Source organism: Elephantulus edwardii, unplaced genomic scaffold (assembly GCF_000299155.1).
Source record: "Elephantulus edwardii isolate Elephantulus edwardi_28Jun2011 unplaced genomic scaffold, EleEdw1.0 scaffold00284, whole genome shotgun sequence".
Lineage (NCBI taxonomy): Eukaryota > Metazoa > Chordata > Mammalia > Macroscelidea > Macroscelididae > Elephantulus > Elephantulus edwardii.
Window position 1 is genome coordinate 680592 of NW_006400034.1, and position 21235 is coordinate 701826.

Sequence of the window (21235 nt, forward strand, 5' to 3'; positions counted from 1 at the left end):
TGCTACAGGAGGAGACTGCCCCTCCGTCTCCAGCAGATCATCTGGTGGACTCGAACTGTGCGCCTCTGGGATTGCAGTGCACCTACTTGCCACTAGGCCACCAGAGCTCCCAGTTTCCTGTGTCACTGCAGAGACGAGGACCTAAATCTCTTGACACTAGTACTTGCCTGACAAATGATCTTTTTGGAGTCCCTGAGTGATGCAAACAGTTGGAGTCCACTTAGAGGTGCCTTGGAAGAAAGGCCTGGCAATCAGCTGCTCTAAAATCAGCCACTGAAAACCTGCCGGAGCCCAGTCCTATCCTAACACACGACCATAAGTGGGAGCTAACTGGTTATAATAACTGCTGCTGCGGACGGTGGTGGTGATGGTGTCTGTGTGCCGCCTGCCGGAGGGGAAGCATGGGATGACTTGGGGACTGGTCGACCCGGCTCTCGAGTCTCTTCAGACCCCCTGACCTGCATGTCTGTGCCAGTCTCAGAGGCACCGGCGGTCCTGGCCCACCCTAGGCCTTCCGCACTGAGCCTGTGAACAAGCTGCTCTCCACTGAGCCTTAACGTCCTCTCCTGTCGTTCCGGCCCTCGTCAGCTCTGCCAGCTTGCGTGTCAGCCTGTGCAGACCGCGGCCCCAGCATCCTGTGCGCCTGTGTGGGCAATCCTGTTCCACTGCCACCCGCTCAAGGGCAAAGACGGGCCCTCTGCCTGTGGTCGCCAGGGTCCGGCCAGGAACAGGACTGAGCAAATGTTTGTTGAGCGAATGACACCGGGTCACCTTGGGTTGTGACCTCAAAACACATGATACACGAAGAAAAGACTGAAGGTCCAGGATTTCATTTCACTTAATCCACCATCAACACGCACGGGAGCTCACGGTTGTCAGGTTGATTCCGGCTCGAGTTCCAGAGGCGGTAAACCTTTCATGAGAGGAGACTGCCCAGCTTTTCCCTATGAGCAGCAGGTGGACATGAAGCCTTTGGTCAGCTGCACAAAGCCAGCTCTTTAAGAGTGGCACTGTCGGGAGCAGGGTTCAAACCCACGCCTCCAGGGAAGCCTGCAGCCTGAACTCAGAGCCTCAGGCCACTCGGCCACCCTGACTTACTGAGTAAGGACGTTACTCATGCAAGATACACGTCCCCACATTCCCACTGCGATCCAGTCGGAAATGACTCACAGCTGATCCTCTGGTGTGTTTGCCTATCTTTCCCGCTCGGAGCCACTGAAGGATTCACACTAGGGAGGTGTGGCCTTTGGGTTAACAGCACAACCATGTTCCAGTGAGGCAAATGTGTAGCAGAGACTTCTTTAAAGTATTCGAAAGCAATGAAGTCACTTCGAGGACTAAGGTGCACCTGACCCCAGGCCCGGAGTTTTAGCACCTCACATGCAGTGATGGCAGAAGGAAGACTGGATTAGCTGGCAGATGACATTGGATGGGATGAGTAAGAGTCTGGGAGAAGGTACAGCACAAACACACCCTAGGAGCCAGGCCGGTGAGACTCCGTCTAGCCAACAATGGCCATGTTATCAGAAGGGACTAGTCCCCAGAGACGCACACCATGTGCAGTAAAACAGAGATTAGCCAGAACCAGGTAGGCCCTCAAAGAGGCAGGTAGGTCAAGGGGCCTCAATCATGGGCTCAAACACAGCAATGGCTGCAGAGGGAAGAGGCAGGGCTTCGTACTGCTGTGTATGGGCCACTATGCGACAGAACCACCTCAACGGCACCAGATAGCAGTAAAAAACACAACATGCACACAGCACACACTCACAGACTCCACACCTCCTGTTCTGAGCACAAGTGGGGTCTGGAGGCCACTGTCTCCAGCACAGCTCATATAGAAAGTATGTGTGGTGCCCGCCTGTCTTCCTCAAAACAAACCCACTCACGCACACACGCTCACAAACACATCTGACAGTGTGTGTACTGCGTGGCTGTGTGCAGCCCACCTTCCCGGCGCACCCCTCAGAGACCCTCACTCCCTCTAAGCACTCCCAGAGCCCCCGCACCCTGACAGCCTGCTGGGCCCAGCCCTCACGCATGGGGAGAGCCAGGCCTGGGAAAGGCTGTGGGCAGTGCCTGGAAGTCAGGTTCCCGGCAGGGCTGACGGAGTGGAGAGAGAGGGAGGCAGGTGAGTCAATACCAAGCCGGAAGAGAGGGTGGGAGGCAGAGAGCTCATGTCAGTCTGTCCTTCCACAAGCTGCTGACAGATGGAAATTACAGCGGAGCTGGGAGGAGAGAGGGAGGTGGCGTCACAGAAGGACACAAGACAGCAGAACTGGGAACTGCGCTGGCTGGGTGCCAAAGCCAGCTCACCCTCACAGGCGGCTTACATGCAGGGAGGCTGAGGAGAAGGGAAGGCGGCACCCCACCCAGGCAAGGGGCCCAGCCCAGTCAGTGCCTCTCCCCGGGTGGGGCTGAAGGTAGGCCCAGAGCTAGAGAGATGTGAAAAGTCCTGCTGGGCAGACTCGCCCCTGGACTGGGCCCAGAACCAGAGCACAGGGCAGGGGAACGAGCTCTGGGTAGGATCTTGGGGTGAAGCCCAGGGAATGCTGAGGCCACAGGGCTTCATAACACCCCTCTCCCCATCACCTTATCTCTGGGAGCGCTTTCCCACATCTCAGATCCCCAGGGTACCTACAACCGGAGCTCTGCCTCAGCGGGAACACGGAAGAACAAGCTGGTTAGAAGCCTGGGGGCTAAGTCTGGCCACCCTGGTCCAGGTCAAGGCTCCAAAACGTAACTAGACCTAGGCCTAGGTTGTAAAACGGGAATAATGAAAGTACCGACGCTTTGTGATGCAAACAGTTCATTCCCTTGGCTGCTAAGCAAAAGACTGGATTCCATCTGGAGGCCACTCGGAATAAAGGTCTGGAAACGGACTCCCAAGAAAACCAGGCGCTGAAACCCCTGCGGAGCACAATTCCTCTGACAACCACGATCTCCACGAGCCAGAGTCTCCTCAACAGCAACTCCCGTTACTCTTTGTCGACTGTTGACAGAAATCCGTGCCCAGCGCACAGCTCGTGCTTGCTGAATGTAACTAATTATTAGTCCCATCAGCGCCGTCATCAACATGGACTTCTGGCTGGAGACCACATTTCAGCTTTCACTGTCTGGACTCTGAGCTGCCAGAGAAGTCCCATCCACTCTAGACACAAACACCAGGGGCACAAAGCCTGCCAGGCATGGGGGTTCGTGGCTCGAGCTAAAAGCTCTGACCCCAGAGAGACAGGGAGCACCCCAAGGGAGGACCACAAGGCTGGGGCCCAAGGGAGCACGATGGAGGGTATATAATCATAAGCTCGGGATATTAAACAGGTGATACTGACACCGGGCCTCAGTTTCCCCATCACAGATGAAGAAGCAGGACTCAGTGAACCCTGCGGTGCTTCTCTAAGTCCACCAGGGCTCCAAAAGGGCTCAGTGGTTCCTGAGTCCCTCGGCCGAGGGCCAAGAGGTGGCCAGGAGGCCAGAGAGCTGAGACAATGAGCCAGCTCCGGGAGAACTCAGGAGTGCTGCCCCAGAGGCCGAGGTGGCCCCAGATTCAGACCAGGGGGGCCTGCATTCTCTCCCCTTCTCCGCATGCCCCACTCCTATGCCAGTCTCAACTGTAACTCAACAGTTGTAGCCAGAGGGCAGTCCCATCAATGACTGCCATCAGGGCACCTTCATCCCAAAGAGACAGTGACAGAAATGTCCCTAAGGGGCTTCATTTAGGGACGGCTCACACCCACAAACTTGCAAACCAGATTCAAATGCAGGGGACCCTGGTGGTGGTGGCTAAGCGGCAGGGAGCTGCACTGCCAACCTGAAGGCACGCAGTTCGAGTCCACCAGGTGCTCCGCAGGAGAACGATGGGCAATCCCCTCCCATGTGATTACACTGCCTCTGAAAACCCACTGGAGGTCAGCGATGAGTCTGTTCTGACCCCATGGCACACGCCACCACCACGATGTTTTCAGTGATGACCACCCACCAGGACAGGTAACACGAACTAGGCACGTGCTATGACCTCTCCCGAATGATGCAGTGAAGGCACAGGGCTGGTGACAGAATAGAGTCCAGACGCAACTGTGAAGCTACTCAACAGCTACCTTCAAGGTCAAGTCACAACAGGCTCTCCTAAGTCACGCTCAGAACACCAGCTGCTCGCGCAGCAGGCAAAGAAAGTCTGGGAAGCACAATGAGTAGAGAGAGGTAATCCCAAGTCGAACCATCCGCTGCTGTCAAGTCAGCGTCGAGTCACTGTGACCCTGTGAGCAGAGCACAACTACCCCACAGGGTTCCCAGGGTGTAAAGGACACGAGGCGTTTGCTGTAGAAGGTCAAGGACTGCAGTCTTCAACATGGACTGAAGCTCAACATCAACAGGGCAAAGGTTCGCACCACTGCACTGACCAGCAGCTTCATGATGGATGGAGAAGAAATTGAGGTTGCTGATTCGTTCTGCTTGTTTGGTTCCACAATCAACACTCTCAGCACCAGAAGTCAGGAAATCAAAAGATGAATTGCATTGGGAAAGCCTGCTGCCAGGGACCTCTCTCGAGTACTGAAGAGCAATGATGTCAGTCTAGAGACTAAGATGTGCCTGATCCAGGCCACGGCCTTGGTAATTACTTGCTATGCATCCGAGAGCTGGATAATAACTAAGGATGATAGAAGAAGGATCGGTGCCTTTGAATTGTGGTGCTGGGCTGAACATACTATGGACTGCCAGGAGAACAAGCAGGTCTGTCCAGGAGAGGGTGAAACCAGGCTGCTCCCTGGAGGCTAGGATTTGGAGGCTCTGTCTGACATACTTTGGCCATGTGGCCAGAAGGGACCAGTCCTTGGAGAGGGACATCATGCTTGGAAGGGTGGAGGGACAGCACAGGAGAGAAAGACCCAGGAAGACATGGACTGACTCAGTGACTGGAGAAATGGGATTAGGTCTGTCAGAGACTATGAGATCAGCTCAGCATAGGGCAGGGTTCATAGTACACAGAGTCACTATGAGTCACAGGTGACTCGATGGCACATAACAACAACAACAAGATGAGCTAAGCCTTAGCACTGTGAAGGTGGCAAAGTGTCCCAAGTATCCCATGGACTGCCAAAAGCACAAATCTGTCTTGGAGGACGTGTAACCGGCGTGCTTGCTAGGATGGGGAAACTCGATCTCACATACTTTAAAAAATGCTGCCAGGAGGTACCATTCCTTCAAAAGAGATGTCATGCTGAGAAAAGGAGAGGGTCATGGAAAGAGAAGACAGACCCTCAATGACACGGAGGCCGATGCAGGACTGACATGGGCTCGGCGTTACAGAGATTGTGAAGAGGGCACACGACAGGGCGAGGTTTCTACCCATTCAAAGAGTCACTGTGAGCTGTAGTTGACTCGACAGTGCGTAACAACAACAGATCGCTGAGAAGCAAACTGCCTCTCCGTCGCCCCATCTGGCAGGTAGGTGCCAAAGGCTAACTTCCTGGTTGGCAGCCCAGGGCTTAAGCATTGTACCACCTGGCCCCCTTAGAAAAGTCAGCAAGCTTCTTCCCTGCTGTACTCCTTGTCCTCTTCCACAGGCTCACACACATGTCCGGACGCACACCACGTTTTCCAAACAGACTCAGGGGCGGAGGTCCTCCCCAGCGCAACCTGGGAGAGGCGGCCTGACACAACACAAACCAGTTCTTCTCTGAAGCAGCTGTTTCCTTGCTGCTCTGGGGAAAGGCACATTTTCCAATGCACAGAAACGAGGCTCACCTGGAGGGTGTCACAGCCCTGCCCCGACCTCGGAACCCACCCACGCTGCCGGGATTATCCTACCAGAACCTCTAAATCTGAGTCTCCTATCCTGTCAGCAGCCAAAGCTCAGGTGCGGTTCCTCGTTAAAGGCTACTGCTCACTTTATAGGCCTATCGGCTGCTACACAGTGATCCCCGGAGGGTGGGGGTGGGGGTTCAGTTCCGGGTTTGAAGGGTCCTAAAGTCCTACTCTCAGGGGCTCCGCCAATTTCTATCAGAGACCTATAGGGGGGTTTGGTTTGTTCACCACCACCCCCCAAATCTTGTTCAACAGGGTTTTTCAAAGGCTGATTTTTCTTCCAAGGTGCAGCTAGGTGGGTTCGAACCTCCAGTCTTTCAGTGAGCAGCTCCATGTGTGAGTAAGTCTACACCGCCCAGGGATGAAGTCTGGTCATAACCCCACCCCACCCACAGACTCCTGGCAGCCTCCTCCATTTCAAACAAAGGCAAAGATATTATCGCCTCTCAATCCTGCTTGGTATGTTAGGGGGCAGTCCTCTCCTTAGGAGCCAAGACGAACTGTTGGAGCTGGGGGGGGGGGGCGCCCCACACCTGAAAACATTTCCCATCAATGAGTCTAACAGTAAGGATCGTGGAGACTGCGGCCTTAATCGGATGACGCCGCCTCCCCACCTGTGATGGGAGGCAGCAAGCCCCTTCCAGCTTCAGGCAGATAGTGAAGATGGGGAAGGCGGGACTATGCCCAACTTGAGTGCAGAACTCCTGGGCGAGTCCTGGGAGAGAAATGAGGAGAGACCCCACAAGCCCTACGTGCTCCCCTAGAGATCCCCAAGTTCAAGTGTTAAAGCCCGAGGTGCAGGATCCCGGGAGGCTAGTCCTCTGCTCACCCGTTTCCCCCTCCCGGATTTGCCCTGGGCATCTTCCCGACCCCTCCACCTCAGAGCCCACACTGCCCACCTTCCCCTCCTTCTCCTCTACCCCAAATGGCTTGCAGAGTTCAGGATTCTAGATGCTTCTAGAACTTTCTTCTCACCCTCCTCCCACTACCACCAGGCCCTCCCACTGAAAACATGGCCGCCAGCCAACACCTCCCTTCCGTCCTTCCCCTGCCCACCCAGTGGGTAGCTTTCTTGGTCAGTGGAGAGAACAAAACCAAGCCTCGCTGGATGGAAATGTTAATGAAATGGATGCAATGCCTCTTTAGCACCCTTTCCGGGTGCAACGTCACCTCAGTTGGTTTTAGAACATAAAAATCCAGGAGACAGATTGTGCCTGGTTCATAAAGCTACAGTTTGTTCTTTTTCAAAAGTTTGCCCTCTCAGCAACTTCTGTGGATGGAGGTCAAGGTCATGGGGCCAACCCTCAGGCCCCAACACCCTTCCAAGCTGTCCTGATAACCACGTGCTCTTCTGAGCCTGGTGACAGAACAGGTAAGAAACACCAAGTGCCTAACCTCCCCCAGGATCAACGGGCACTAGTGTCCATGCCGCCACTCACAAACTACAGCAGTGCTGTTAGACGCCACAGAGCCAATTCCGACCCCAGGTGACCTGTGTGTGGCCTTTCAGAAACAGCCAAGCCTGTCTGGTTTTGAACCACCAAGCTTTCAAGAAGTCAAGTGCAGGACCCATCTGCACCACCCAAGGCAAATGGGCATGGAATGTGAGAAAGACGTGAAGCCCTTTCCAGGCCTGTGGAAGCATCCGTGGCCAAGGGCGGCCCGTGACTTTCAGGGTGAGTTGTCTGTGTCCCCCGAGCCGGGACTGACTCACAGCTGACCCTCCAGTGGTTTTCACAGGCTGTAAACTGCACAGGAAGAGATTGCCCACCTTTCTCCTTCAAAGCAGCTGCTGGATTCAAACCACCTGCCTCTGGGGTTGACAACACAACTCCTTACCCGCTAGGCCCACCAGTGCTGCCTTCCAGGAATGGAAAATAGCTGCTGTACACAAGACCCACCAAAAACACCCAAGATAAGCCACAAACCATTTCCCCTGCACAGTGTCAAAAAAAAAAAAAAATCACTGTCTAAACTTCCAACAAGTCATTCAAAAAAGAGACTCAACCTCCAAATGTCACGCTTCGATTTTGGAAGAGAAAAAAAAATCAATTCAAAAGGTCTCCATTTTCCAAACCCCAGCAGTCCTGGGAAAGTGGTTTCTTCCCTTCTCAAAAAGGTTCTGACTTCGCAGCCAGCCTTCACGTCCACCTCCCACAAGGATGGGGCTTCCTTACCTGGCTCCGAAGCCGCCGGAGACATCTCCCACTTCCATCTGGAGGTCTTCAGGGCGGGTCTCTGAGGAAGGCGAGGAGTCATCTTCACCCGGAGTCTCTGGTCCACTTGTCTCACCGACTCCTAGTTCCCTGGCCTCTGTGGGGTCTCGGGCCTCAATGACTGGGGTTAAGCCCCCATTGTTCCTAAGGTCTGCTTCTGGACACTGGCCAACCTCACCTACCCCATGCTCCCTGGCTTCGCCCAGGTCCCCAGAGAGGTCCATGTCCCGCAGCCCCAAGTCCTGGGCCCAGTCCATCTGCCCCACACCACATCCTCGTGGTTCAGGGGACCCTTCTGCCTCCAGGTCACAGGACACCTCCAAACTCCTCAGGCCCAGATTGTTGCCCCAGTCCATCTGGCCCACCCCAAGCTCTCGGGGTTCCTCAGGACTGCAGCCTGCCCCTGGGGCCATGTTTCTCAGCCCAAGGTCAGGCGTCCAGTCAGCCTGTCCCACCCCACGTTCCCTTGATTTAAGGAACTCTCTGGCCTCCACGCCTGACCAGTCAGTCTGCCCCACGCCACTCTCCCTGACCTGACCTGCCTCCCCCAACCCTGTCAAATCTCTGCTCCTCACCCCGACATCGGAAGTCCAGTCCCCTTCCCCAACCCTGACCCCCCTGGACTCCTCAGACCCTCCAGTCTCCAGGCGACTGGCCAGGTCCATGTCTCTGAAGCCCAGGTTGTCTGCCCAGCCCAGCTGTCCCACAGCATCCTCCCTGGCCTCTCTCGAGCCCCCAGCATCCACACAGCTGGACACTTCCAGGTTCCGAAGGCCTAGCTGGTCAGTCCAGTCCACGGGTCGGGCTGTCGTCTTCCCAGGAGGCACAAAGTGGCCACCTCCCATGTTACCAGAAGGGCTCATGCCAGTCCCGCCAGCTCTGTCATTACCGATGATGCCAAACTGATGGTTGGTCTCGATGCCCTCAACACAGAAATCGTCGCTCCAGTCTGGCCGCCCTGGGCTGAGCGCCACCTCTGGCTGTGGGGCAACCCCAAGGCTGAACTCGGTGGCCCAGCCTCGCTTCCCCACCTCCCTCTCCTCTCGATCTGCATCGCCAGGGCTCTGGGACCCGGCCTGCTGTCTGCCCTGCAGCGCGCTGACCTCCTGCGGGGCGCGACTGCCCTGCTCTCTCTGTCCCAGTGCCCCATCCTGTGGCAGGAGGGTGCTGGGGCTGAACAGGGCCCCTGGCTCTCTCTCCTCTGGCTGGCTGGCATGCCTGCTGGCCTCTCCAAGGCTGTCTTCCCCGCTCAGAACCTTCTTCTCAAATTCCTCATCCTGCTGCTGGGCTTCTTCGGGGCTGAACCCGGTGCTCAAGGTTCTCGGACTGAAGCCTTTGTCCTGGGCACCGAGGACGGTGGAGCTGCTGCCACTGCTGTAGTTACTGAGCCAGTTGTGCTGCCCGAAGCCCGGGCCCTGCTGCCCTGTGTCCTGGCTGCTGAAGGGCCCATCCTGGCCACTGAAGGCCCCGAGTGCAGAATCTCTCTTCTCAAACTCCCCAGGGTGCCTGTCAGCGTCCTGGCTGCTGTATCCGCCCAGCAGGTCCTTTTTCCCCAAGTCCTGACCCTGCTCTTCTGTCTCCCGGCTAGTGTACATGCCCAGGGAGTCTCTCTTTCCAAACTCCCAGTCCTGAAGACTCGCACCGCGACTGCTCAATGAATCTCTCTTCCCGAACTCCTGGTCCTGGAGTTCTGCATCCCGCCTGGAGTAAGTTCCCCGGGAATCCCTCCTTCTGAACTCCCAGTCCTGGGCAGTGGCCTCGGGGCTCTGCCGGGTGCCGATCACCTGGTCCTGGGCAGTGAAGCCCCCTGCAGCAGATGCCTCCCTCCTGTCTCCACTGCCAGCCTCCAGTTCCTCCTGGCCGGTGCCACGCCTGCTGGCCCACTCTCGGGGGCTCCCTTCCCCAGCTCCTTGTCCATAATCGCTGGTCCAGTCGCTCTCTCCAAGGCTTTGGTCTCCTCTTGGGTTCACGCCCCCAAGGCCATAGTCCTGGGACGAGTCTTGGGACCAGTCAGAAGAGCTGAAACTGCTGGGCTGTGGGTTCGCTGCAATCCCAAATTCACTCTGCAGATCTTTTTGGGCCCAGCCCAGGAGCCCCTAAAATCAGAACAAAATAAAAACAAAAACAAAACAAGTTTACAATCAGCTTAGTGACAGGCAGTCCAGCCTTGTGTCTAAGGGCCCCACTGCCAGAGGAAGTAGTAGAAATCTTGCTGTGTAACCTTGAGCCGATCACGTAACCACTCTGGGCCTCAGGGACCTCCCTTCAAATGATGGTCTCTCCTATTGCCTGGAGCTGGTGGGTTAACCCCAAGCATATGAGCCAAGAACTCAGCCCCGTGCCTGGCACACAGTGGGCATCATGTTTGGGCAACACTTGGCCAAAGGCAAGGAGGAAGCTCATCAAAAGAGAACGGTGGAGTAGGGGGTTGGGGAACACGTTCAACTAGAAGAGGTCAAAACTCAAAGTTCCTGTGTAATCTTTCCAAAGCAGGATTCCAACACAACGCTAACTTTCCAAGCTCCCCGAAGGAAGTTGCAGCCCCAGGAAGACCACCTCTCCTCTGGGCCAGGTAGGGCCCCTGGCTCGGGGCTGAGACCCAGCCGGGGCTCCCCCCAACCCCAGACTCACCCCCACCGGTGAGCGCGCCCTGGGCTCGGGGCTGCGCAGCCGGCCGGCCTCGTCCCGCAGCGCCGCGTTGGCCAGCAGCCGCTCCAGGACGGACATGCGAGCCTCGCCGTCCCCTCCGTGGGCCATGGCCCCCGCCCGGGCAGGGCTGCTGGGTGCGCCGGCGCGCGGGGCCGGGCCGCTGCCCTCGCCCAGACCTGTCCGACCGCTCGGCCGCCCGCTCCCCTGCCCGCTCGGCCCAGCAGCTGCAGCGGCCCCGCCCAGGAGCCAGTTGAGTCACCCGCACCCCCGCAGCCGAGGGCCGGGCCTTAACCCCTTCCTGCTCCTCCTCCTCCTCCTCCTCCCACCCCTCCCGCAGGGCCCCGCCCCGCCGCCCCGCCCCCCGCAGGCCAGGCCCGCCCAGAAAAACTCATTTCCAAAGCCACCAGGACCCCGGCCTTGGCGGGCAGGCAGGGGAAAGGGCACTGAGCTGGCTGCACAAGTGTCTGTCCCCTCCGGCCTTCGCTGCCCGCTCCAAGGCAGGTCTGGAGCTCAACCGTAATAACTTCGTAAAAGCCAACTTGTATTTAACGCTCCTGAATGAGGCACTATTCTTAGCATACAGCGTGTCTATGACTCACTTAACCTGCCCAGGCACCCCATGCAGCCCCATTTTACAGATGCAGAAACCAAAGTACAAGTTCAAGGTCACATCTGGTGTAAAACAGCAGACCCCGGATTTGAAACCCCGCAGTCCCGTTCCAGCGCGGACGTTCTAAGGAGCTATGCACCTTTTGGCCCTTTGATAACATCGCTTGCACCAGGGAATGAACACGTCCTACAAGCGCTGCCGCAGCAGCTCAGTTCACAGCCTGCATGCATGTGACTCTACCCGGCCTCTGGGCCTTGGTGGAGACTGCATTCCAAACCGCATGGACAGCGAGTGGATGCTGGTCCCCGTCTGAACTGGCTCTGACCGCAACCTCTGCCCAGCACACCTCAGAACGGAGGTGCAGGCCCACTGCGGCCTTGCTCACATGCGTATCCCACGCTCTGGGCCCATAAAGCTCAAGCTGAAAGAACGAGGCCCACCCAAGCCCGGGCCTCACCTCAGAGCAAGTGCCGGGGGTCTGTGCGTCCTTTGGTTCCGATCCAGCACCCCGCCTCGAACTGCCAGCACTGGGTGGCGGCGAAGCCAGGAGATCGTCCAGCCAGCGGGAACTGGTTCCGGGGCCCACTGATTCCGGGGAGGCTCTGTGGAGCTCCTGAGTCTCTATCATGGGCTGCGTGGTCTCAGCCTTGGCCAGGGTCACCGCAGCCTCCTCACAAAGCAATACCCGATCGGGGTGAGGGGTGTCAGCGAAGAGGACACAGGGCTGGCCGGGAGGTGCTGGCTGCTGCTGGCCTAAAATGGGCTCCAGGATGGGCAGGGCTGCCTGTCTGGGGGTCGGGGGAAGGGGGGATTCCTGTCCAGGCAGGGGCTCCCGCTCCTCATACCTCTGCTCGGCCTGGAGCAGGGTGGCCGGCTCAGGTGGGCCCCCTTCTGTGGGCAAGGGCTGCAGGGTAACAGCTGGAGGCTGAGGGGGGCTCACCCTGTCCTCCTCCTGGGTTGGGGAAATTGCTGGATCAACACTTGGCCTGCCCAGCCCCTCTGGGGGTGCCCGTGCCCCCTGGCCCTGCTCAGTCACTCTGTCCCCATCATGGGATGTAGCGGAGTCACCAGCCTCGGCAGCGGCCTCAGCAGCCTCGCTGGCTTCCGTGATGGGAGAGGGGGGCGGGGAGTCCAGTCGGCACAGACCCAGCCCCGCAGGCCTGGTGGGAAAGGCCCACTCAAACGACTGAGACAGGCTCCAGTTGGACTCAGTGCCACTCCCAAAGGGCCGGTCCAAGGCTGACTGGCTGCCTTGGGTCTGAGGCAGGGCAGCCAGCGAGCCCCCCAACTTCTCCTGGTCAGGAGGCCGGAGCACGCCTTCAGAGAACCGGCGCTGGACCAGGCTGGTGGGCCGGAGGTCTGGACGACTCTCGGCCACCACCTCCCCCTGGGAGGGAAACGTCTGCATGAGGTCCGGGAACTCACCCCCCTCGATCAGTAGTCGGGGTGAGGTGGCTGGGGGCTGGTCTGGGCTGTGGCGCCCCAAGACCTCCTCCAGGGGAGGAGTGAGGGGCTGAGGGGCCTCTAAGGCTCCCTCGGCAGGGAGTCCCTGGTCAGGGAGGTGGCGGGAGCCCTCCTCGTCCAGCAACACTGCACTGGCGGATGCCGGAGTCACCAGAGGGCAGGGAGACGCCCCAGGAGCTGCAGGACTCTGGGCTTCAGGCAGCTGAGAGGAGGGGCTCTTATCAGGTGAGTGGAAATGGGGAGACCGGGGAACAGAGCCCTCAGCTGTGAGCCCAGGACTGCCAGAGCCTCCGTTCTCCGAGGCAGGGCCTAGACGCGACTGTGACTTGGAAATCTGCAAGAGAGAAAAGTCAAGAGCCATCAATCACCCCTCAGCTGTGCCAGGGAGACACCTTCAAGTCCCAGGGGGACCCCAGGTCAGCTGCCTCCTCACACTGTGAACCCACAGACGAGGCAGAGGAACCCACAGCTCTGAGGAAGGCCTCTGCGGACCACACCTCTCAGGACCCAAGGAGAGGCTCTGAGGGCGGCCGGAAGCAGGGGTTCTTGTACTTCGTGGGGTCACCAGCTCCCATCTCCCATGGAGTCCATCGTGTGTGCCCTGTGTCAGAGCAGAACAGTGCTCCACAAGGTTTTCAATGGCTAAATTTTAAGAAATAGATTGCCAGTCCTTTCTTCCTAGGCACTTCTGGGTGGATTGAAACTACTAACCTTTCAGTTAACCTTTCGCCTACCCTCCTGCACTACCCAGGGACTGCTCTCAGGGTCTCTCCAGAACACACACATCTTTTCCACATTTGTACCACTCTTTTTTTTTTGTACCACACATCATTTCCACTCTTTGTACCATTTCAGGCAGTTCCATTCCCCACCCCCTGCAAACCAAAGCTCACCCAATGAATCTATAGCTCATAGGTACAGAAAAGCTGCTTAAAGAAAACATGGGACTGACCTTCTGGGTGTGACGGGAGTGAGGGGAAAGGGACACAGAGCAGGACTCGACGTCCAGTGCCTCTCCAGACCAGCCCCCAGGACTCGCCACCACCCACTCTGTACCCACAGCTCCCAACACCTCCCAAAGCAGCAACAAGTGAAGCCCTGGGATACAGAAGGGCAGGGGCTAGGGGAGACGTAGGACAAGCCCCTGGCTTGGAGTCACCCCAGCATCGCCTCATGCAAGCTGCATCCCCTCTTCTATAGAATAATCACTCAGTCTCCAGGAGTCAGCTTCCCCATCTGTAAACGGGGGGCCAATGACAACAGCGTCACAGCAGTGATGTGTGGATTAAGCAGGACGTGTGCACATGGCCTCACAGTACAGGACTCCCCAGAAGGAACGGATGCAGTGCATCATGGGTAGAATTATGCCCCTTCCAAATACTTGTATGTGATAATGGGGAGCTCCTAGAGCCTAGCCCATAGGGAACTGCGCTGCTAACCCAAAAGCAGGGCCTCTCCAGTGGTTCAAACCCACCAGCGACAGCCTTGGAAAGCTGCTGGAGGGTCAGCGGTAAGGAGGTTCTGATTCAACAGCAATGAGAGAGTTCTAATGAAATGACTACTGGTTGCAAAAGCATGAAGGGTAGAATGTAACAGTCCTTAATCCCAGCACAGCCCAGGCAGGGAGTTTTCTCTAGGATGGGGCCTGTAACACCTTGTATCTCACTAGAGATAAACAAAGAGCAAGGATGTCAGCTTAAGACTAAGGTGAGTTGAACCCAAACCATGGTATTTTCTTTCTTTTTTTTTTTTCTTTTCCCCCCTCCTGGTGTTTTGTTTTTAAATAAAATTTTTCTTTTACAAAGTTCGTATGCACTCTTTTTGACACCAGGTCTTTCCCCTTCCCTTTACCCATGCCTCCCTCCACCCATCAAACTGTGTGACCCTATGATTACCCCCCGCCCAACCTCAGCCATGGTCTGAAGAACTGACACCTTTGAATTGTGAGGCTGGTAAAGGGGACTGACTATCCCACGGACTGACACAAGTGCTCCTTAGAAGCAGGGACAGTGACACCTCATCACACATACTTTGAGGCATGTTGTCAGGAGGCATCAGTTCTTGGAAAAAGACACTATGCTGGGAAAGCTGAGGGTCAACCAAATAGAAGACCCTCGACACGATGGGAAGGTGGAGCGACAGTGAAAGAGAGGAAGAACCCCGACCAGGTGGGCTGACACAGGGACTGTGGAAACGGACCCAAGTGTGTCAGAGATTATGAAGATGGCACGGGACAGGACAGGGTTCAGACATGTTGTTCATAAAGTTTCTATGAGTTGTACTCAACTTGACAGCGCCTACCAACAAACAGCAACAAGCTGGATTGACACAGTCACTGCAACAATGGGTCAGCGCATGGCAGAGATCAGGAGGATGGCACAGAACAGGGCATGGTTTCAATCCGTTGTTCAAAGGGTCGCTGTAAGTTGATGGCACGTAACAATAACTAAGAGGTAAGCAAGGAGGAAAACAAGCTGGGGAGAGAGACCTCGGTGCCACCAAGAAAGAACTGCCAGGAGTGGAGGGTGTCTTTTTTTGGACCTGGGTTCCTGCACTAAGAAGCTTGTTGACACCAGAAAAGGCCAAGACACACAAAGGCCTCCAAGGACAACCAGATGCTGAAGGAAACAAGAACCTTCCTCTAGAACTGGTAGAGAGAGGACCTTCCCCTACAACCTGCACTCTGAACTTGGACTTCCAGCTTCCTAAAACATAATAAGTATCTGTTAAAGGAGTCATCTGTGATAAGGTCCAGCAGGATAAGATCACCAAAACCCAACAGAAGAATGGGGGAGCGAGTGGTTGTCAGGGAGAGGACATCAAGGAGCAGAAAGGGACAGAGAGGGTACCAGGCACCTGGCATTCCATGACCACCACAGTCCAGCTGTGCCCAGACACTGAGCGAGCCTTGCTTCATGTGGCCTTTGCCCTGCTGGAGGCCACACTCCCCATGCTGCCACGTCCTTGAGGCTGTGTCTTCTCCATCACACCCCACAGGCTCTCGACAAGGGAAAGGCCCTTCCAGTGCCTCAACCCTCCCTCCTTCCCAAACACAAAGTCTATTGTTTGAAAGAGCACACACTAACTTACTCACCCCACAACCTACTGCAGCAGTCTCCACAGTCAGATCTGACCTCTCCTTCTATACGAAGTTCAGCTCTGGGCTCACCGCACCCTCCCCGATACTTGTTAATGCTCTCAGCTGCCACTGATCCCGACCCCATGCTCAATGGGGTCAAAAACAAAAACGCTGTCCTGTCCAGCACCAGGGGCTGTGATCCAAAGGGTTTTCACTGAGTTGCCTTCTGGATGTAGAGTACCAGGCTTTTCTTCCTAGCCTCTTAGTCTGAAAGCTGTTAAAATGTTGCAGGGAAGGCTCCATAGACAGATGGACAGATGGATGATGGTTACACGTGACATACACTGGCTGGGAAAAGATTCCAGATCCCTCACGGGAAAGCATATTATAATTCTTGTCATCATTGTCAGGTGCCATCAAGTCAAGTACGACTCATGTCAACCCCACGAACAAAGAGATCTGAACCCTGTCCTATCCTGGGCCATTCTCACAATCTCTAGTATGTTCAAACCCGTTTCCAGGATCACTGTGTCAATTCACCTGGTTAAGGGTCTTCTTCACCTTTGCTGTCCCTCCACTTTCCCAATCATAATGTCCTTCTCCAAGGAAGAACCTCTCCTAGCAACATGCCCGAAGTATGTGAGACAAGGCTTCCTCACCTTTGCCTCCAAGGAGCACTACACCTTCTCCAAGACTTACCTGTTCTTTCGGCATGAGTTAGTCAGCACTCTTCTCCACCACCATAGTTCAAAGGTATCAATGCTTCTGCCACCTTTAGTCACTGTCTGGTTCTCAGGTGCACAGCACATGACAGACAAGACCACGGCCTGAATCAAGCACACCTTAGGCATCAAACTGACTCCTTAAAAATGTGAAGAGATCTCTGACTAGAGACTTTCCCAGTGCAATCCGCTTCCTGACCTCCTGACTGCTGGCTGTAGGTGCACGGACTGTGAATCTAAGGTGAAGGCGCTGACACTCTTGATCTTTTCTCCATCTGCCGTGATGTTGCCAGCAAGTCCAGTGGCGAGTTTTGTTTCCTTGACATTTTCTTGGTGTTGAGATGCTATCTATACTTGTAAGCTGAAGTGTTTTAGTTGTCATTCTTAGTGATTTCACTAGCCGCAGAGGCGACTATTGTGACATCATAAAGGTGACTGTTCCAACATCCTGGCTCTCTGGCCCTTTATCTCCTCTCTCCCACTGATGCTGTGTTCCACCCCCTCCAGGGCCAGGCCTTGTCCTTACAATAAACCCCTCCAGGTGCTATTCCAACTTTTCCACTGGCCCATTCCACTGTCTTAATTTGTCTAACTCACTGTTTCCACGACACTCTGAATTCCTCAGTGCCCCTGGGCAGCTCAGGGCATGAATCCTTCTTCGTCAGCGTTCTCACCCCTCCTCATCTTCTTACCAGCAGGAAGTCACTTTTTCGCACAGCCCTCAACTCCCTCGTTCCTTCCTTCATTCTGTTGAATCTGATTTGACAGCTCTCCCCCAACCCTGCTGCAGCACTGGAGGCTCGGGGCGGGGATGGAGGCACATACACCAGGATGTCGTTCTCACTGCAGCCCCAGGACCCCCGGGATCCTCTATCTCCTCCGGGTTCTAGGCTGCCCCCTACCTTCCCAGACAGAAATTGCATCTTCTCTCTTCCACTCCAGCCTCCAACACCTCCTCCTCGCCCTCTCAGAAGAAGGCCTTGCTTCCCACTGCCTGGGAACAAGGCCGCTAGAAGCAGAGGACACCGGCCACCTAGCACTCCCAGGCCCTGGCACGTGAGCACGCACACTGCCGCCCATTTATAATCACAGATGTCCTTTCTCATGGTCAAGGCCACCTCCCCCATCGCCAATCGCTTCCCTCCCTGCTGGATCATTCCCGTCAGCAAACGGCTCCATCTCCATCTCCTCCTCCTCTTGAAAAGCAACAGATAGAAAACACCATATTGGCCTGACACCTCACATGCTTGTGACCGCCCACTTTGGTGGAAGTGCTGCCTGTCCACCCACCAGCTACCGCCCCTCTCATGTCAGCTTCTCTGAAATTCACTCCACCTTCAGCCATCCTACCACCCAGGCCGCGCTTGCCAAAGCCGCCGAGAGCCTCCCGGTGGCTAACTCCTTTCCTTTCTTGGCGCTCACCTGACCTGACCTGTCAGTGGCATGACACATGGTCGTGCCCCTCCTCCTCCTCCTCTTCCTCCTCAACGTTCTATCGACATCAGGCCTCCAGAATTTGGCCCTGCCTGCTTTCCTCCTGCCGCCTGCTGTCTCAGTCCCCTCTGCGGGCTCTATTCCCCGCGCCCTCTTATTCCAGGAGTGCCTAATAGCTGTCTCCTTCCCTCCTGAATCTTCACCTTCTCCCTTGACCCCTCGGGGAACTCAGTCGGTCATGAGGCTTTAGTAAGCATGTGTGAAAGGAGTCTGAGAATTGGGTGCTGACCAAAAAGTTGATGGTTCGATTCCACCAAAGGTTCCTCAGAAGAAGAGCCTGGTAATCTACTTCCAAAAACATCCACTGACAGCAAAGTTTAACAGGACAGCAAAGAATAAATGTTGGAGAGGATGTGGTGAGATAGGCACTCTCATCCACTGTTGTTGGGATTGTAAAGTGGTACAACCACTCTGAAAGGCAGATGGCACTTCCTCAAAAAGCTGAACAAAGAAATTCCCTAGGACTCAGCTATTCTACTGATTGGAACAGACTGTTGTTGTTGTCGTTGTTGTTATGTGCCATTGAGTCGCTTGCGACTCATAGCAACCCTGTGTACAACAGCCCTAAACTCTGCTCTGTCCTGTGCCAATCGCTCTGTCTCTGAGACACCCATCCTGACTTCCTCATAGAGGGCCTTCCCCTCCTGTGCTATCCCTCCACCATGCCAAGCATGATGTCCTTCTCTCTCCAAGGACTGGTCCCTCCTTACAACATTTCCAAAGTATGTCAGATGAAGCCTCAGAATCCTTGTCTCCAAGAAGCAGCCTGATTTAACCCTCTCCAGGATGAATCTGTTTGTTTTCTTAGCAGTCCATAGTACACTCAATACTCTTTTCCAGCCCACAGCTCAAAGGCATCAATTCTCCTTCTATCTTCCCTAGTCATTGTCCAACTCTCTGACGCATAACAAGTGATTGAAAAGATCACAGCCTGTAACAGACGCACTTTAGTCTCTCTCCAGAGAGACACTGAGAAAATTAGAAATAAGACAGAAACACAAACTTGTACACCAATGTTTACAGCAGCACTATGTACCATTGCGAGATCATGGAAACAGCCCAAATGTCCAACCACAATCGAATGGACTGAGAAACTGTGGTACATTTACATGATGGAATACTACGCAGCATGCAGGAACAATGAGTTTGTAAATTACCATATAACTTGGGAGGAACTAGAGAGCATCATGCTAAGTGAACTAACTCAGTCCCAAAAGGATAAATACCACATAAGACCATTACCGTAAAATAGATAACTAGTAAAATGGGTATGAGGATCCAAGGAGGGGCAGGGAGGAGAAGGGTGAGGACAGGTAGGGAAGTAATCACAGGGCTGCACAGTTTGAGGGGTTAAGAAAGGGGTGAGTAAAGGAAATAGGAAAGATCTGGTGTGAAAAAGCGATGTGGGGAAGACCCTCTATGAGGTGGACTGATTCAGTGACTGGGGTAATCGGAATGGGTGTGTCAGAGGCAGTGCGTTTGGCACAGGATAGAGCCGGGTTTAGGGCTGTTGTACATAGGGTCTCTACGAGTTGGCACATAACAACAAAAACAAACTTTGTAAACAAACCAGTAAAAATAAAAAAAAAAGCAGCTTAGTAAAAAAAAAAAAAACAAGCAAAAACTCACCACCAGCCACTGACAACCTTACGGAATTCTTATAGAACACAGACTTTATGGAGCGACTGAGGCTGACTGAACCCCCAAGCTACTTCAGGAAGAGAACCTTTAAACTTCAAACCAAAAGCATGCCCTCAAGTCTTCTTTAAATCAAACTGTAAACAAAGAATCCGAGTGCCATCCATTCCAACCCTTCTAGGTCATAGGTCAAAGCAGAACTGTCCAAAGGTTTCCAGGCACTACGTCTTTCTGGAAGTGGACTGCTGCACCTTTCTCCTGAAAAGTGACTCAACTTAAAACTCAAACTCATTGCCATCAAGCTGGGCTCACTCATAGCTGACTGTCCACTGCCAACTGTATGGGAGAAGCCGGCCCACTGATAAATCCCTCAGGGCTACTGGTGGATTCGAACCACCAGAGAGGAGTGGCCTTTGGGTGAGCAGTGCAACGCCCAACAGACTAGTGTTCAAACTCCCAACTTGACAGACAGTGAGTGGCTGAGCACTTGAAACACTGAGCCACCAGGGCCTCTTGGACCAAACAACTGCTTCCTTTAAGCAGTAAAGAACAAACAAGTTCATCCTGGAGAGGGTTAAAGCAGGCTGCTCCTTGGAGGCAAGGATTCTTAAGCTCTGTCTGACATACTTTGGACATGTTGTAAGGCAGGATCAGTCCTTGGAGAGGGACGTCATGCTTGGGAGGGTGGAAGGACAGCGCAGGAGAGGAAGACGCTCGATGAGATGGATTGATTCAGACACTAGGGTAATGGGGATGGGTGTGTTGGAGACAGTAAGATTGGCACAGGATAGGGCAGGGTTCAGGGCTATGGGTTGCTATGAGTCGCAGGCAACTCAAGGACACATAACAACAACAAGCAGTAAAGACTATCGGTCTGTGCACTGCGTGCTTTTAAGAGTTGTCAGCAGAGGATCAGACTGACAACGGGGACTCAAATGATGACACTGCAACAGACAGGGGTAGACTGCCCACCAAGAAAGGTAAGGTAAGAGTCGGCTCACTGGTGCCTGCTTACAAATCTGTTTAACCCCCACACCACCAGGGTGGGTCCCTTTACTACACCATCGAGAAGTTCATGTGGGCTTCAGGACATCTCGGATGTGGTTAAAAACATGGACTTGCTCACATAAAACCGTTCACGACAGAACATTACGTAAGCCCAAGTATGTCCTTGCTTATCCTGCCCACTGGGTACTCCATGTCCACGGGGTACCCCACGTCCACCAAGGAGTGGGAACTTGAACCGAGGTGCTGGTTCTGCAGGAAGGAGCTGTGGGGTGGGCAGCAAGGCCGATACCAGCTGTGCCAAGAAGCAGACGCTTTGACATGCTGAAATCAATGTGAAACTGCTCACCACGGGTCGGTAAGTAAGCACAAATCAGCTTACCTTGCTTCTGGGATAACCTGGTACCAGATAGAGAAATCAGAGCAGGGAGTTGGTGATAATGTGAGAGGAACAAACTCTGAAAAGGTGAACGTGGCCGGCCATCTGCAAGAATGTCCCCATGTCACTGAGCTGGAGCATGTCCCCAGTCACTGAGCTGGAGCGTGTCCCCAGTCA

The 21235-nt window shown here is 54.8% G+C and overlaps 1 protein-coding gene across 1 annotated transcript in view; it reads right to left on the reverse strand.

Annotated features, from left to right (window-relative positions):
- TNKS1BP1 (tankyrase 1 binding protein 1, 182kDa) overlaps positions 1-21235 on the reverse strand; it is a 34379-nt gene that overhangs the window by 5935 nt on the left and 7209 nt on the right. The window contains exons 4-6 of the mRNA XM_006900404.1: positions 13249-13259; positions 11735-13066; positions 7980-10114 (exon numbers count right to left, since the gene is read on the reverse strand). Coding sequence (XP_006900466.1) covers positions 7980-10114; positions 11735-13066; positions 13249-13259 — 3478 coding nt within the window. The remainder of the gene's footprint in view (positions 1-7979; positions 10115-11734; positions 13067-13248; positions 13260-21235) is intronic.